The sequence below is a fragment of the Brassica oleracea genome, chromosome C9 (genome assembly GCF_000695525.1).
Source record: "Brassica oleracea var. oleracea cultivar TO1000 chromosome C9, BOL, whole genome shotgun sequence".
NCBI lineage: Eukaryota > Viridiplantae > Streptophyta > Magnoliopsida > Brassicales > Brassicaceae > Brassica > Brassica oleracea.
The window spans coordinates 12,292,111-12,307,372 of record NC_027756.1 but is presented as its reverse complement, the minus strand read 5'-3'; the positions used below and the strand labels follow the sequence as shown (position 1 = coordinate 12,307,372).

Here is a 15,262-nt window from a genome sequence, read left to right as displayed (position 1 = left end):
TTAATTCATTTATTTTGTTTAATAATATCATAAAATTATTTTTATATCCAGAAAATAAAATTTTGATTTCTAAAACTCATTTACAACAAAATTTTTATTTTTTAAAAAACGTATTTCACATTTAAAATTTAATTTAATTTAATTTATTTTAAACGTTAAATATTATTTTTAAATAGATATTTTAATTATCATATTTATTTTAAAATATTTTTTTTGATATAAACATTATTCTTAAATTATTAAATAAAATTTAATTATATTATCTTTTTAATTTTATATGTTAGAAATATATCATTAAAATAAATATATTATATATTATATATTAATTTTTATAATAATTTTAAATAGCATACTCATGCTGCTCTATCAATCATCCTATTAAACAGTTTAGCAAAAGCATACAACTCATGCAGCATACTGCTTCTATAGCATACTGCTTAGGCCTGGGCAAAATAACCAGAACCGAAGAACCGAACCGGAACCGAAACCGAACCAAAATACCCGAAACTGGAACCGGACTAATACCCTCAAATACCCGAACGGTTCCTATATTTTTATATCCGAAATAACCGAACCGAACCGAACCGGAACCGAACCGAGAACCAAACGGGTACCCGAATATATAAAAATATTAACTATATATACATATAACATCACTAAATATATATTTTTAATTTAAAATTCTATTAAAAGTATCTGAAAATAGTTGAGGATAACTAAATTGTTATAAAGTATCCAAACTACCCGAAAGTATCCGAAACTATCCAGATAGTTTTATCCGAAATATCCAAAGTAATCCGAAATATCCAATTTTTTTATCTAAATCATCATAATTATTTGATATCTTACCCTAAATAACCGATATTTTATCCAAATTATCCGAACTACCCGAACCGGATCCCAATGAGAACCGAACTTTTTCCGGTTCCTACATTACTATCCGAACCGAACCGAACCCGAAACTATCTGAACCGAACCGAACCGAAAATAGGTCAAGTACTAAATGGATCCTCTAGCCCCTATCCGAACTACCCAAAACCCGAACCGAACCAAACCGATACCCGAAATGCCCAGGCGTAATACTGCTTTATCATATGCTATGCCGCACATGAATTAAGAAAGCTAACATAATATCTATTTTAACTCTATTTTTTTTTTTTGATCAACTTTTAACTCTTATCATAAACGTTAGATTAACCTTTTGACTGAATTCATTTTGTAATTATAAGGATTGAAAAGGTCATAACTTGCCCTTTTTTGCATTGAATTTAGCAAACGTCAAATAATTTGATACAATTTTTTTTTGTTTGTAAAACATCAAATAAAAGAGAACGGAGTATAAGATTTGTAATCCAGGCCGAATTAAATATCAAAATAGCTATCGTTGTAAGCTGTGAAAAAAATTGTTTTTAGTAAACTTAGCTAAAGACCCTCAATATTCACCAAGCCAGCCATGAATTTTGACTCCTCATCCACGAAGGTTTAAATTTCAAGACTGTATCAGCTCTAAACGTTTTAGGCTCGTCTTAACATCAACAAAACTAGAAATTTCGTAATGGAACCGTAGATTCTCTTGTGAATCATTTTACTTTCTCCATTTCAACATCCATAAATATCTGCTAAAAAAAGAATATGGCAAAAAGAATCATCTTATTCGGGTAAACGTTATGGCTCTGAAGTTGCCTTGCATATCAACAAACATCCTAAGCTTGTTCTCGGCCAGGTATTCGACAGCTGTGTTGTCATAAGTGAAGCGCAGTAAGCTTGGAACTCAAACATTTACGCAGTCTCAAAATATGAGAACGCCCACACACAAAACAAATGTATTAATCTGTTACGTACCAAAGCTGATGTTGTCGGGGCAAATGGGTAGTCCACCTTGCTGGTTATCTCCTCCTATAAGAGACCCTCCAATGTATACGCCCTAAATATATAACCATCAGTAATCAAAATAGTTACTTTTACACATTTGGTGAAAAAGATAAACTATATGTACATACTTTTACGAAAAGACAGGTAAACTTTTTACTTGGGATCTGGCCTGTTGAATCTCTTGTTCTAGTGGGTCAGCGTGATACTACATGACTCAAGTTGCTGAACATAAGCACGTAATAATTTATCAGAGTTAATCAAGTCATTTACTGACAATGTTTATGGGCTAAAATCATCGAAATGTTTTGTCATGTCAAATAGAAACAAAAAGTACATGAGGGTAGATTCGCAGATGATCCAGTATACTGTTTACATACGGTGAAAATATCTTACCATATCCAATATGTGTATTGCAGCTTGCATATCGTGCCTGTAAAGTTTTTGCTATCCTTGTTATAATAAAGGCAATAAGTTATATAATATGACCTAGACACTAAAACAGATAGATAGTTTAGCAACTACAAATGGATCACAAGGTAGTAACAAATACTTGCAAGGGATGTGGCGGTTGGTGTTGGCATCACAATATCGTTTGGCAAGTCCCAAGTCAATTACATAAACCTGGTAACAGAGACTTGTCAATGATACATACCATCCCCTTAAAGTTCATAAAAATAAGAGAAATGTCAGAAACATACTTTGTTCGATATCCTGCCTAGGCCCATGGGAAATTCATCAGATTTTATATCTCTATGCAGATGTGTACCTTACTGCGCTTCGCGCAATGGCAAGTTCATGATGCTTTGTTATATTGTTCTCCTGCGAAACCAATCCAAGTGATTGGATTAATGACAATTTTCAGCTAGACATTGAGTACACTGCATGTAAAAAAGCACCATTTCAAAAGTTTAAAGCTTGCCTCACTGATTGATTTATATATAATTCATAGAACTAAACCGATGAACATGGATAAAGATTTAAAACAGAACTGACCCAAATCAAGTCTCCATAATGGATATAACAGCTACTACGGGGATAGTTTGGTTTGCAATGAATTAACGGATTTCGTAGCTCTCATTTGGCTGGTCCTGGTGATACGTCGTTGAAATACACGGCGACGGGAGATTTCCAGTGTGAGGACAGATGGCCATATAGCTTTTTCAGAGTAGGTTTTTGATATTTGGTGGAACGAAACTGTGAACAAAACAATGAAGAAGAGATTAAATATCACCATTGAATGATCAAGAGTGGCTCAAGGTAACTGAAACTTCTTAGAACACAAAAAAGTCAAACTAAGATCTGTATAAAAGTTCAAGCAGCCATGAACTACGTATATTTGTGCTTAGATAAGATCTGTATAAAGGCAGAGTCTTGTAGGTATCGTTACCTCGAACACGAAGAATACTTATCCTCCTCCGCCGGTGGTCGGTGGGATAGATGGCTATGGTCCACTATCTTCAGATCCGACGTCGCTGTGCTCGGCTACACCTCAACGACCTTAAGCCACCGTCGTCTTCCATGGCACACTTCACCTCCACATCTCTTGCCGCGTTGCTTACTCTCAACACAAATCATAAAGTACTATCAACGATGAAGGAAAGGAAGAGAATGAGAAAAGAAAAGGAGAAACAAAATCTGGATCTAGGAATGTCGAGAGACGGAGAGGAAGATAGAAAAATGAGCTCTTTTTATTCCGAATAAAAGTGTAAAGTTAGCCCAAACTAAAACTCAGTTCAGATAAAAATAAATGTTTGACATGGCGATTTAAAAATTTCTTATTGGTTTATTTTATTAATCCTAGGTGGATAGCCTAGCTGATGAGCTTATTCTCCTTTTAGTATAGGTTAGATACATACATACATGAAGCAGATTTAACAATTTACGATGGATCATATTATATTAGCTCAACGACTTGGTCTCTTCTCTCTCTCTCTCTTGATAGTTGATACCAAACCACGTATACAATACACCTAGAGATCATCCCATTCGCTCTGGGACTTCTGATGGTTTGTACTTTGTAATGCGGAACAAAAGCTAACATAACCAGATTATTTCCCTCACTGTTTTCATTAACCAAGCAACAAAAAACTGGATAATCTACTGACATGATAAAAATATTCAATCGAACGAGGTCGATCCGAATCAAAAGTCATTGCAACACAATGTCCACACATTGACACTTGTTGCTTATGAAGAAGAAACACAACAAGATGAAAAGAGAGAAACGTTTTTCCTGTTGATCAGTGTTTCATTGATCTGCACATCAAGTCTATAATCCTTACTCTACCATGAACTTAGACTTAGCAAGGAAAACCAATAGTTCATAATCATTACAAGGATATCAAGCAAACAAAACTGAATATCAAACGCCAAGATCTCTAAGGGGGCTGTATTGAATCTGAAATTCGAAGTAATTTGATTTTTAATGAGTTTGTAGATGATTGCAGGAGAATTAGAGAATTTGGTATTATTTTTGTTAAAACACTCTAGAATCTCATATAAAACAGTGAGATTTGGATTTTTATTTTTATAACTAAAGAACTCCCCTCAAACACTCTAGAAACAATTAAAATACTCTAAAATCTCCAACTTAAATTTTGTTCAATAACAGTGAATTTCAGAATGTTTTACGAAATGACAAGTTCAATAACATTAGATTTTAAAGTGTTTTTTAAAATCAATGTTTGAATAAGTGAATTTATCATTTTAATATAAATCACTTAAAACTCTTGGTTGAATACACTCCCTAAGACCGTTTCAAGATCACAAGTTCCCGACTCAACAATCATAGCCACACACGCTCATAAATTCCAGCATTCCACCAGAGTAAGAAATGAACAAGACGATAATGTGTCTAAGCCAAAACCAATCTCAAAGAGAAATGATTTGATGCAGAACATGAAGACAAAAAAGGGATGAAAAGAGACACTTTCTTCATCGTGATCTGCGTTTCAATGACTTGCAAATCAGATTTATAACCCTTTCTCTGTGACTAACATGGAAACCCAACAACACATGATTAGACGAAAATCCAAGGATACTGTTACAAATCATAGCTGAAGATCAAACACAACATCTATGATATCATTTCAAGATCCCAAGTTCCCCAACACAACAATCATAGTTAATGAACTTGGACGATAATGTTGTGTCGAACAAGCCAAAGTCAAACTCGAAGAGCACTAACTTGATACAGAAGACGAAGGCAAGTTCAAGCACCAAAGAACATCTATGACACTTCCAGGATTCGATATGAAAAATGAATCTAACGACTAGATCTCACTTAGCAAGGTTTGAAGCCGATTCTGATGCCCTTCTTCTAGCAACTCTAAGTATATTTGCCGCTTCTCTCATTCCACTTAAGAAGGCTCCGTGCATTGTAGCCGGATACTGTTTGTTCGTCGCTTCACCAGCAAAGAACACTCTTCCATCTCCAACACTCTCAGCTAAAATATCATAATCATCTCCGGAAGATCCCACCGCAACATACGAGTAAGAACCGTACGAAAACTTGTCTTGTCCCCATCTGGAACAGAGCGCTTGAACCGGATCAGGAACAACGATCCCTTTCGGGTGATAAATCCCGCGTAGTATCTGCAACACCCTTTTAACGGAATCAGTAGGCGACATCGTCTCAAACCTTTCCGCGGCGTCTCCAGCTACAAGCGCTACAAGTAACGGACCACCGGAGACAGAAGAGTAGCTGTAGAACAAGAAGAACTCTCCTCTCGTGCTCGAATCTTCGGTTAATCTCCCAAACGTATCAATCTCTTCCCCCCAGAAGTTATAAGGAAACAACATCGCCACTTTGTTCAGCAGTCCGTACCCGAGCCTCTGAATCGCTTCTTTCTTCTTCTCAGGAAGCTCAGGAACAAACCCAATGCCGCCTTTCTTCAGAACACCCAACGGAACAGTGCAGAGAGCCATGTCGCAGGAGAACTCCTTATCCCCCGCGTAAACCACAACCCCGTCGCTTCCGTACCTAATGCTCTCCACAACGTTCCCATAAAAAACAGGCAGATTCTCAGCCAAAGCGTGCACAAACGTCTCGTTCCCACCGGGGATGAAGCAATGATCACCTCCCATCTCGTACGGATCATCCTGATCCCAATACGCCATCGACAAGTTCCCTAACAAGGTCGCATTCGCATACTCCAAATTCGCTAAATGCCAATCAAAGAGCATCCTCTCCTCCTGATCCTCAGCAACACCGTAAACCAAACGAAAAGTCTCGAGCGCTTCACCTAACGGCACATCTACTGACTTGATCTCCTCTATCATCGACTGCCTAAGCTTACAAACCCTATCCAGCAACTTATTAAACGAAGCCTCTATCTTGGAGTCAACACCAACGTCAACAAGGTCACCACTAGGTAGATACAATGGGCAGATATCTCTAACCTTATGGAGAGGCAAACCGAGCTGCCTCGCCAACACACCAAGAGGGTTACCATTGATCCCAGTCAACACACTCCCACCAACATCAGCCATTGCTTCAACACCATCCCCACCTTTCATCTTCCGGGTCTTAACCCGCCCGCCCGGTCTATCTCTCCCTTCCAAAACCAAAACCCTAAACCCCATCGACAACAACTGCCTAGCAGCCACCAAACCGGCTAAACCGGCACCCACAACCACCACATTAGGCGGCTCTAAACCGTCAAAGGACCTCAATTTCGCCTCTTTGATAACCGGAGCTAAACCGAAATTGATGTAACCGTGCTCAAGGAGGAACTTGTAAGCCGTATCGACCAACGTTTTATGCTCCAATCGTATAGACTCAAGAGCGTGATCTCTCGTAAGCCAATTCGAGACGTTGGACCTCCACAAGGCGATGATGTGGTTCCTCACGACGATGTAGTTCGCCTGCTCTTTACCTCCGATGATTGAAACCACGTTTGCTTCGATCTCTTCCTCTGTGAGCGAGTTTACGGGGAACCCTACCGACATTGCGGTTATGGCTTCGGAATCGAGCTCTTTTCCGACGCTGTTGCGGCGGTTACGAGGGAAAGCTGGGTTCGCGTTTATCTCCGTGAAGAAACGTTTCCTACGGCGTCGTTTTCTTGCCCTGGGTCCCGGCTCTAGTGGATTAGGGTTTTGGGATTGTGGCTCTGTTACGAGATCGGACGATTCTTCTTCCCCGAGGGATTCTGAGATGCTTGGGAGATCCACCTCCTCGTCGGATTCGCTCGGCTGCAACTTCTCGGCGGGTGTAGGGTTTAGATCCGCCGCGGCGACGTCCTTGTCGATTTTGCCGCTGTTTAATTCGGTGTTGGAGGGCGTGGCGGCTTCCTTCATTGGAGAGGCTTGGGCGTTGGTCAAATTATCCGTGGCCATCTTCGGTTTTTCCGGGCTTTCGGGTCGGATCTCTTGGTTTTCCTCCATTGCAGTGAAGCTTACGATCTGTGTATCTGTGTAGCGTTTGTGGTTTTGAGTGAGTGAGAGAGAAGACGACGACGACGGCGTTTGCTAAACTCAAAGCTCCATTATATATGGGCCTGGCCCAATAATGGAACGCTACTGAAAACATGGGCAAAAACCATTGCAATAAGCGTTTGTTTAAAGTTTAAACGTATTGATTCAAGGGAGAATTTGTGAAATAGCCAAAAAAAAACTAAAATTAGATTTATAGGGTGAGAGTAGAGAGATAGGAAGAGGATGGAAAAGAAAGAATGGGATTTTGGTTAGTTAGCTAATTTGGGTTTTTTGTGTAGCTATTTCCCTTGATTCAACACACAAACGCAAGATCAGGAGAAGACATTTCATTAGACAGTAAAAATATATATCAACTATAGAATCAAGTGTTGAATGATATTTTTTTTGTTATTGTTGCGTAACAGTTAACGCCAAGAAAATGACATGCTCATCTAAGTTAAAGCTTTGGACTCAACGTGAACTCCATTGTATCGGTTTAAGTTCAATCCCAACTACTGCGGTCTCTTCTGGCTGCTTTCTTGTCCGAAAGAACTTTTTTGCTTTTAAGCCGTTTCTCATCAGCTTTTGCAGCCCTGAAAATGGTAAGAAAAGACCTGGTAAGCGTTGAGGATGTGAAGGAATAGAGATGGATTCATGGAGGTGGATTGGTTCTTACATCTTTACGATTTTCTTCTTCTGTTCTTCTGATGGTGGAGGTGGAACATACGAAGCCGCATCAATAATCGCCTGTTGAAGTTTAAACCAAAACACCTCAGCATCATACAGAATCAAAGATTGTGACATTCAATTAGAAAGTTTACCTGTAGCTTTGCAAGTGCATCATCGATGTTGCCTCTGCGTAAAACATACTGTTAGACAATGGGAGAGTTTGCTTGAAAAAAGGAACAAAAGAGAGAAGGTGATTAGGTTACTGACTTCTGCGTTCTGGTTTTGGTTGAAGATATCACAAGCTCTCCATCCCTGTTGATCCGATTCTTCTCCTGTTGAGATCAGCTCCAAACATCAAACAACTTGTACACAAATATCTTTACTTGCTAAATGGAACATGACAAGAGATAGAAAATCTTGCTCATAGTATTGTACAAGGGATAACAGTGTAGAAAACAAACCGTCTGTAAGATTTTCTCCCTGATCCTCTCACTTAACCAGTAGGCGTTTTTCACATTGAAGCGCATATCTACTTTGGTATTCACTGAATAAAAAAAGAAAGCTGGTAACATGTGAAGGATATACAAGCATTGATACACCAAGTAGTCACAAACTACATTATAAAGGTCAGACCTTTGTTCACATTCTGGCCTCCAGGACCACCGCTTCTAGCAAAGTTAAGCGTAACATGGTCTGCACGTATACAAATGAAAATGTTTCTATCAAAATCACTATAAAATAGAGCTCTATAACATTGTCGATACATAGTTTCACTAACTCTGCAAGTACTAAACACATATACAAACAAAACTATGCGAACAGATCAAAACTACTACAGAACACAGTTCTATGACACTGTCGATAGTAACATCCTCTGCAAGTACCAAAGAGATAGCAAATGAAACTATGTAAACAAATCAAAATTCTAAATTTCTCCATCACAAGGACCTACAGAATAGAGTTATCATAACATTTTCTGTAAATATTTCCATCAAAATGACTAGAGAACAGAGTTCTTATAACATTATCTGTAAATGTTCCAACAAAACCACTACATAGCAGAGTTCTTATAACATTGTCTGTAAATGTCCAATCAAAACCACTACAGAACAAAGCTCCTATAACATTGTTTATACAAAGTTTCACTAAATCTACAAACTTTCCCCGTAAATGAGCTTAATATCACCCAAAGATGTTTCAATCAGATAAAGAGTAACGACATCGTTTTGAGATTAGAACAAACTGAAACTTACGTAGAGTGATTTGAGGAGTAGGCTCGTTGCCAGCAGAGCTAGCTCTCTCCTCCGCCTCATGAAGCATCTGTTGCACCTGAGACAACCGTGACGAAACTTTCCGATCACCGCCACCAGAATTCGACGCCGCGCATCGGAAGGATCCGAATCGGGAACTGGAGTGAACCCGAGCGATCCCGGGAGTGCGACGGAGCGATGGGAAAAGAGAGTGGCACGATTTCGACGAAGAGTGGAAGAGGAGAGGGTGGTGGATAAACTCGCGTATGATCAAGTTCGTCATCGTCCTGATTGCCGCCATTTTTTTTGTCAGGGCGCTCTGTGGCTTAGAAGTTTCCGATGTCAATGAACAGTGACACGACGAAATGCGGAAGACCCTAGCTTTGCGTGGCTGCCAAATTTTCGGTTATTAAAGTTAAATGTTTGCTTGGTGGTTTGGAATTTGATTTCCCGGTTATTAAGAGTTCAAACGTGATTTCACGGTTCAAAACCGCAGGTACCGAGATTTAATATAAAAGCCCAATCGTAGTTTTAGAATGGGCTTGGGAGAGTATTAGCCCAAATGGGTATACATATCCATCAGTTATGTTTTTTTTTTCTTTTAACAACTATCTTTATTTATTAATATAAAGTAGCAAAACATAAAATTACAAACAAAAAATACAAATATAAATAAATAAAATCATCATCACAATACTAAAAGGGGATATACTCAACTCTTAAGCAGTCCACGTGTGCTTTTTTATTCAACCAATTATGTTCTATAGTTTTGCCATGTCAGACAATCTCATTTTCTAAATTCCACGGACAAATCCAACTTGCAGCAAAATCAGGCCATGTAATTTATTAAAGCAGGCCATGTAATTCATTTTGTCATCAATCTGAGCCGCATAGGAAGCCCATCAAAACTATTAAGTTTCTTATTTGTACTAACACGACATGTCTCTTGCTCTTCGTATTCCGAACTTCGACGTTCTGATTCTCCAGCGTAACGGCTTCTCCACCACTTCGATTCATCAAAGCCTCATTACTATAACACTCCAATGGCAACTTAACGATTTAATTCCACCAGATTCACCCTATATATCTTACTCACGTCTCTCACGAACTACTTCTCCATCTCCGATCCGATGAGAAAGATTCTTGGTCGGACATATATCATGCCGTGATCCATCGCTATTTTTTTTTTTGAACGACCAAGGTGATCCGTCGCTTCCAATAAGGTATTCTGATGCTGCATTCCCATTACTTCTTATATCCTTTTTACTATCCCTTTAACAAAAATAAAGTTGCCATCCACTTTTATGTAGGCGAGAGCCAGCGGAAGAGGTAGGCTTAAAACTCTTACCGGTTGCATTTGAGAAGATATTCCTCTTTCTGCAGTAATGGTTTGTTTGCAATTTCAATTGCTTGGCCTGTGAGATGCATGTTCTCTCTTTTCATAAATATTTCGTTTGTAGCTCAAAGTGTTTAGCTTGATTGCTATGGTAGTCGCATCTTTAAGCTAACTTGGTTTCTCTTACTGAAATCACCACGCTGATTTATTACTCTAACAAGTCTCACGGACATATAATTCTTATGTGCCATCGGGTTGCTTTTCTTTTATATACTTTTTAGTGTGTCATAAATGATTTAAAATTCATAAATAATGAGTTCAATGAAGTGTTCTGCATCCATTCCCGTTACAAGCTTTTATTTTTCATATGTGAAATTTTTTTCTTCTTATTTACCAAGAAAAAAAAAGGAAATTTCTTCTTCCGAAACTGTAAGTTTTAGTGCTGATATATATTAGATAGAGGAAGACTCTTCTGTAAATATATACTTATGAAGGATACATAACTTTCTTGCCAAGGAAGATCGTGCCTATGTGCCATATAATGTAAATGAAAAGTAAGAAAATTATTACATAATCAGACAGAGGTACATTATCTTTTATGTTTTCTTTTGTGAGTATATTTCATGAAATATATATATATATATATATTAACAAAGAGCAGATGAGAACTTTGTATCACATATCCATTTGTAAGCTACAAGTTTTTTATAGAAAATTCTTATCTTACAAAATAGTGTTTCTTCTTTGTTGAAGGTTCCATGTGAACACTGAGGCCCGAAGTTTGTCTATGCAGTAATGCAGAAGCAACTCCAAAGATATTCTCCTCTCTCCCTCTAAGCAAAGGTAGTAATTTTTCACATGTATTACTTTGATTTCTTTGTTTTAAATGTATGAAAAAACTCAGGTATTATGTTTCATATTTGCATCTTGAGATACCTTTCTTGACTATGCAGTAGACAGAACTGGTGCAGAATTTCACCTCTGTTATGTTATCAAAGGTTGCAAAATATGTAATCTACATGAGGCAATTACAAAGAAGCAATAAGGCATGCTCATGTTTTTTACATATTAGGAGCTCCCAGTATGTACCATCTCAGAGTAACCTTTGTTGCATACACCTGGCAAGTTTAAGTATGAGCATGGTTATACATTGTGATTGTTAAGGTATTTTTTATAAAAAAGATTTATAATTATTCCAGGTCACAGACATGCTTGGTCATAGCCTCTAGGATGTTTGGAACGATTTCGCTCAATCGTAAGCAATTTGATCATGATTTTTGTTCAAACCATACCTGCTCATGCAAGTATTCTAAATTTATTATCATGTGTAGTCTTTTTCAACTTATTTGCTCTCTTTTATCTCTGCCACGTTTTGTGAAATATCTGTACTCTTAGGGCATCTCCACCCCAACTCCATTTTTTCCTCTAAAATGGAGTAAAAGTGGATATGAAGTAAGGAATGCTCCAACCCAACTCCATATCCCACTCGGCCACTCCATAATGAAATTTACTCCATGAGTAGTTTATTTTTTGTTTGTTCATCACTTCATAATGGAGTGGGAAATAGAGTAGGGTTGGAGCAATTTTACTCCATTTTGAAGAAAAAAATGGAGTTTTACATTGGAGATGCTCTTATTAAAATATATAATCATTTATTTCAGCATCAAGATGGAAAGATTCAAACTCTGGCCAGCATGTTGAATATGGTCAAAGACCGGATGTCTTCAGGTATTGTTGATTGCTGCATGTTATCTTTCATACTTTCTGTATAAATACACAAACACACACACACACACACACACACTATATATATATGTATATATATTTCTTACATTCATCTTTTATGTTGGTTCATATGCAGAGGAATAATAAGGTATGCAAGATGTCATGCACATCTAGATTGTGCCAGAAGCCGGAGGGATGATCTAGAGTCGTCTGATGTATACATTAATATTTCTGATGCTGGGAACTTGGGAAGGTTGTCATGGCAAGAGTATCAGGTGAGTTTTCTATCGCTGTATTCACAACCTAAACTCCTTTAAGTTTCAGTTCTCCTCGATGATATATGATCATTATATGGATGGTTACAACAATAGCTTGCTTGGGTTTACACCACAAATGGGACATAATTCGGAGACGAGTGTTTTCAGTCAAATATAAACCGTCACGTTTAGATACTACGCTAAGTTTAATCACTTTTCATCATTTACCATATTTGGCGTTTGGTGGTCTTTTTAGCACCCTTTAGCCCAAATCTACTATGCCTATAATCTAAAGCAAGCAAGATATCCAAATTTATCGATGTGTGTTTCCTATGTTGTTTGACTACATCCATTTGATAGAGTTTTTTTGTCTGACTACTCATTGGCCACATGTAAAGAATCTGCGGGGAGTGTACTTTCGATTTACATAACTCTAGGTAATATTTCTCTACGTTAATCAGTACAAATTTTTTTTTTTTACCTTCTTATCATCTGACCTCCATATTTAACATTTTCAGAAATTTACATTCACTTTTCTACAATTGTAACTAAGTAACTTTGGTTTGGTTCCATTTTCCTTAATTTTGGTTTGCTCATATTGGATTAAAATATATTCAATGAATACGCAAACTGACTTTAATTATTATTACAATATATTATTATAAATTACATACTTTTAAAATAATAACATTTATTCTTTTTGTTTTGGTTGAACTAAAGCTGATTTGGTTTGTTTAGTATTAGTCTATCCTTTTTTCTTTTGAATATTGTTTACTTTTGTATTTATCCAATAGGTTATTTTTGGTTTATATACCTTTTTATTGTAATTTTTGGTTTATACTTTTTATACTTGTCACTTTGTTGCACTCCACTGTGTTCCAATATTGATAGTATGAAACTAATCTTTAATCTAATTGTTTTCTCAGGATGATAAAATCTTCTGCGGCTTAGGAATGCAAAATAATATTGGGCACAACAAGGTCAACGTGGAAAAGAGATGTTCGAACCATTGAAGTTTGGAAAAATTTTACTTTCTTACAAATAGGAAGCAACATATTAGGGCTTAGACAAAGGCTTCATGTAATTTTGGAAGCAGTGGTAAGAAAGAGAACAATATGTTATTTCATTATATTTTTGTATAGAGTCAAGTTGAAGCTTGTGCTAACCAATCCGTGAAATTACTATAGTAAGTAATCTATGAAATTACAATATATAACCTCTTAATTCAATTTGATCTACATGAATTAGAATAAAAAAGTAACACTACATTAATCTACATGAGAGTTATGGAGTTCAAGATAGACAGAAAAAAACAACTTCAATTTATTTTTCTCATATTTTTTTCTTATTCGTGATATTAGTTTTTCATAAAATATCATAATAGTCTATGATAAAATTTTGTGTTTTGACTAAAGTTACATTATCTATGTATTTGAATATTATGGAAATTATGATTTTTTATAAATTTAATAAAATTAAAAAAATTCTCCTAATTGTAAAAAATGTCAAATCACATTAATTAATTTTCGTTATATTCATTTTTATTCACTTAATTTTTAGATGTATAGTGAATTTTTCTTCGTAAGATAAAGAATCAGAAATCAAATAAATTAGTGAGTATTATATATGACTAAAGAAAAAAACGAATCAACTAATTAAAAAAATTACAGAAAATTAAATAAAATTCATCTATCAGTTGTCCCAGACGAATTTTTGCAGGTTTTAACAGATTTTTAAATAACAGGTTTTAGAAGAAAAAAATTGGATTGCATATCCAATAACCAAATTATTGGTTCGATCACGGATACAAGTCAAATTTAAAGTTATTGGCTCTATGATATGTTTATAAGAAAATAGTAAACATTGTTTTTTACCATTTGTATTAACATTTAAAAATAATTCAAATTTGTATAAATATTTTTCTCCAACTTTACTTAACTTTTTTTGTTTACCAAACTGTCTTCTTAATTTTGAATATCATTACTTTCCACTTCACTTGAGATGTCTCTATGTATATTGATCCCCTATTGTTAAATATAATTTCAAGACTCTTTTGGTCCAATAATTAACAAAGATATCATTAATACATATTTTATATTTAATAATTTACAGAAAACATGATTTATACAGATTAATTAAAGCAAATATATAGAAACTAAAATACTGAAAAACTTATTAAATATAGTCCGCGCGCAGCGCGGAAAAAATCTCTAGTCCTTACTAATAAAAGGGACGAAAAAATCTCTAGTCCTTACTAATAAAAGGGACCTTTTGAGGCTCTGTAGGCTCCGTAGAGCATACACATCAGCAAAAAAAACTTCTCCCAAAAAATGACACGTGGCATAAAATATAGTTTTACATTTTAATATTACTGATTTTCGAAAATTATAAATAATATGGAAACATACAGCATAAAAATGGAAAAAACTACATTAAACATATGTAAAATTACCATTTTTCACTTAAAAAAAAAGACGGCTTATCTCCATAATGTAACATTACCGTTTTAAAAAAAAACAAAAAACATTATATGTAATTTCAAAAATAATAAATATATGTAAACATACAACATAAAAAATGGAAAAACTACATTAAACATATGTAAGATTACCATTTTCACTAAAAATAAGACGACTCATCTCCATAATGTAACATTACTACTTTGTAAAAAAAACATTACATATAATTTCTAAAATAATAAATAATATGTAAACATACAACATAAAAAATGGAAATAC

The 15,262-nt window shown here is 35.8% G+C and overlaps 3 protein-coding genes across 3 annotated transcripts; 1 reads left to right on the top strand and 2 right to left on the bottom strand.

Annotated features, from left to right (window-relative positions):
- Positions 1–4,788: 4,788 nt before the first annotated feature.
- On the bottom strand, positions 4,789–7,316 carry LOC106318517 (lysine-specific histone demethylase 1 homolog 1). The gene has a single exon (XM_013756531.1). The coding sequence runs from the start codon at positions 7,255–7,257 to the stop codon at positions 5,152–5,154; it is 2,106 nt and encodes a 701-aa protein (XP_013611985.1). The 5' UTR covers positions 7,258–7,316; the 3' UTR covers positions 4,789–5,151.
- Positions 7,317–7,637: 321 nt separating this feature from the next.
- Positions 7,638–9,625, bottom strand: LOC106318518 (peptidyl-tRNA hydrolase ICT1, mitochondrial). Its single transcript, XM_013756532.1, has 7 exons — positions 9,210–9,625; positions 8,590–8,649; positions 8,418–8,500; positions 8,224–8,288; positions 8,109–8,142; positions 7,964–8,034; positions 7,638–7,880 (listed from the first exon to the last, which is right to left on the bottom strand). The coding sequence occupies exons 1-7, from the start codon at positions 9,505–9,507 to the stop codon at positions 7,790–7,792; spliced, it is 702 nt and encodes a 233-aa protein (XP_013611986.1). The 5' UTR covers positions 9,508–9,625; the 3' UTR covers positions 7,638–7,789.
- A 1,633-nt stretch (positions 9,626–11,258) lies between these two features.
- LOC106317001 lies at positions 11,259–13,693 on the top strand. The gene is made up of 6 exons (XM_013754865.1): positions 11,259–11,385; positions 11,496–11,673; positions 11,742–11,797; positions 12,204–12,270; positions 12,404–12,542; positions 13,451–13,693. The coding sequence occupies exons 3-6, from the start codon at positions 11,773–11,775 to the stop codon at positions 13,535–13,537; spliced, it is 318 nt and encodes a 105-aa protein (XP_013610319.1). The 5' UTR covers positions 11,259–11,385; positions 11,496–11,673; positions 11,742–11,772; the 3' UTR covers positions 13,538–13,693.
- The last annotated feature ends 1,569 nt before the right edge of the window (positions 13,694–15,262 follow it).

Excerpts from the sequence above, each read along its gene's own strand:
- LOC106318517 (XM_013756531.1), bottom strand. The coding sequence starts at position 7,257 with ATGGAGGAAAACCAAGAGATCCGACCCGAAAGCCCGGAAAAACCGAAG.
- LOC106318518 (XM_013756532.1), bottom strand. The coding sequence starts at position 9,507 with ATGGCGGCAATCAGGACGATGACGAACTTGATCATACGCGAGTTTATC. Across the intron at positions 8,143-8,223 it reads ACCAAAACCAGAACGCAGAA|AGGCAACATCGATGATGCAC; the intron begins GTCAGTAACCTA and ends TGTTTTACGCAG. Across the intron at positions 7,881-7,963 it reads AAGAAGAAAATCGTAAAGAT|GGCTGCAAAAGCTGATGAGA; the intron begins GTAAGAACCAAT and ends TACCATTTTCAG.
- LOC106317001 (XM_013754865.1), top strand. The coding sequence starts at position 11,773 with ATGTTTGGAACGATTTCGCTCAATC. Across the intron at positions 12,271-12,403 it reads CAAAGACCGGATGTCTTCAG|AGGAATAATAAGGTATGCAA; the intron begins GTATTGTTGATT and ends GTTCATATGCAG. Across the intron at positions 12,543-13,450 it reads TGTCATGGCAAGAGTATCAG|GATGATAAAATCTTCTGCGG; the intron begins GTGAGTTTTCTA and ends TTGTTTTCTCAG.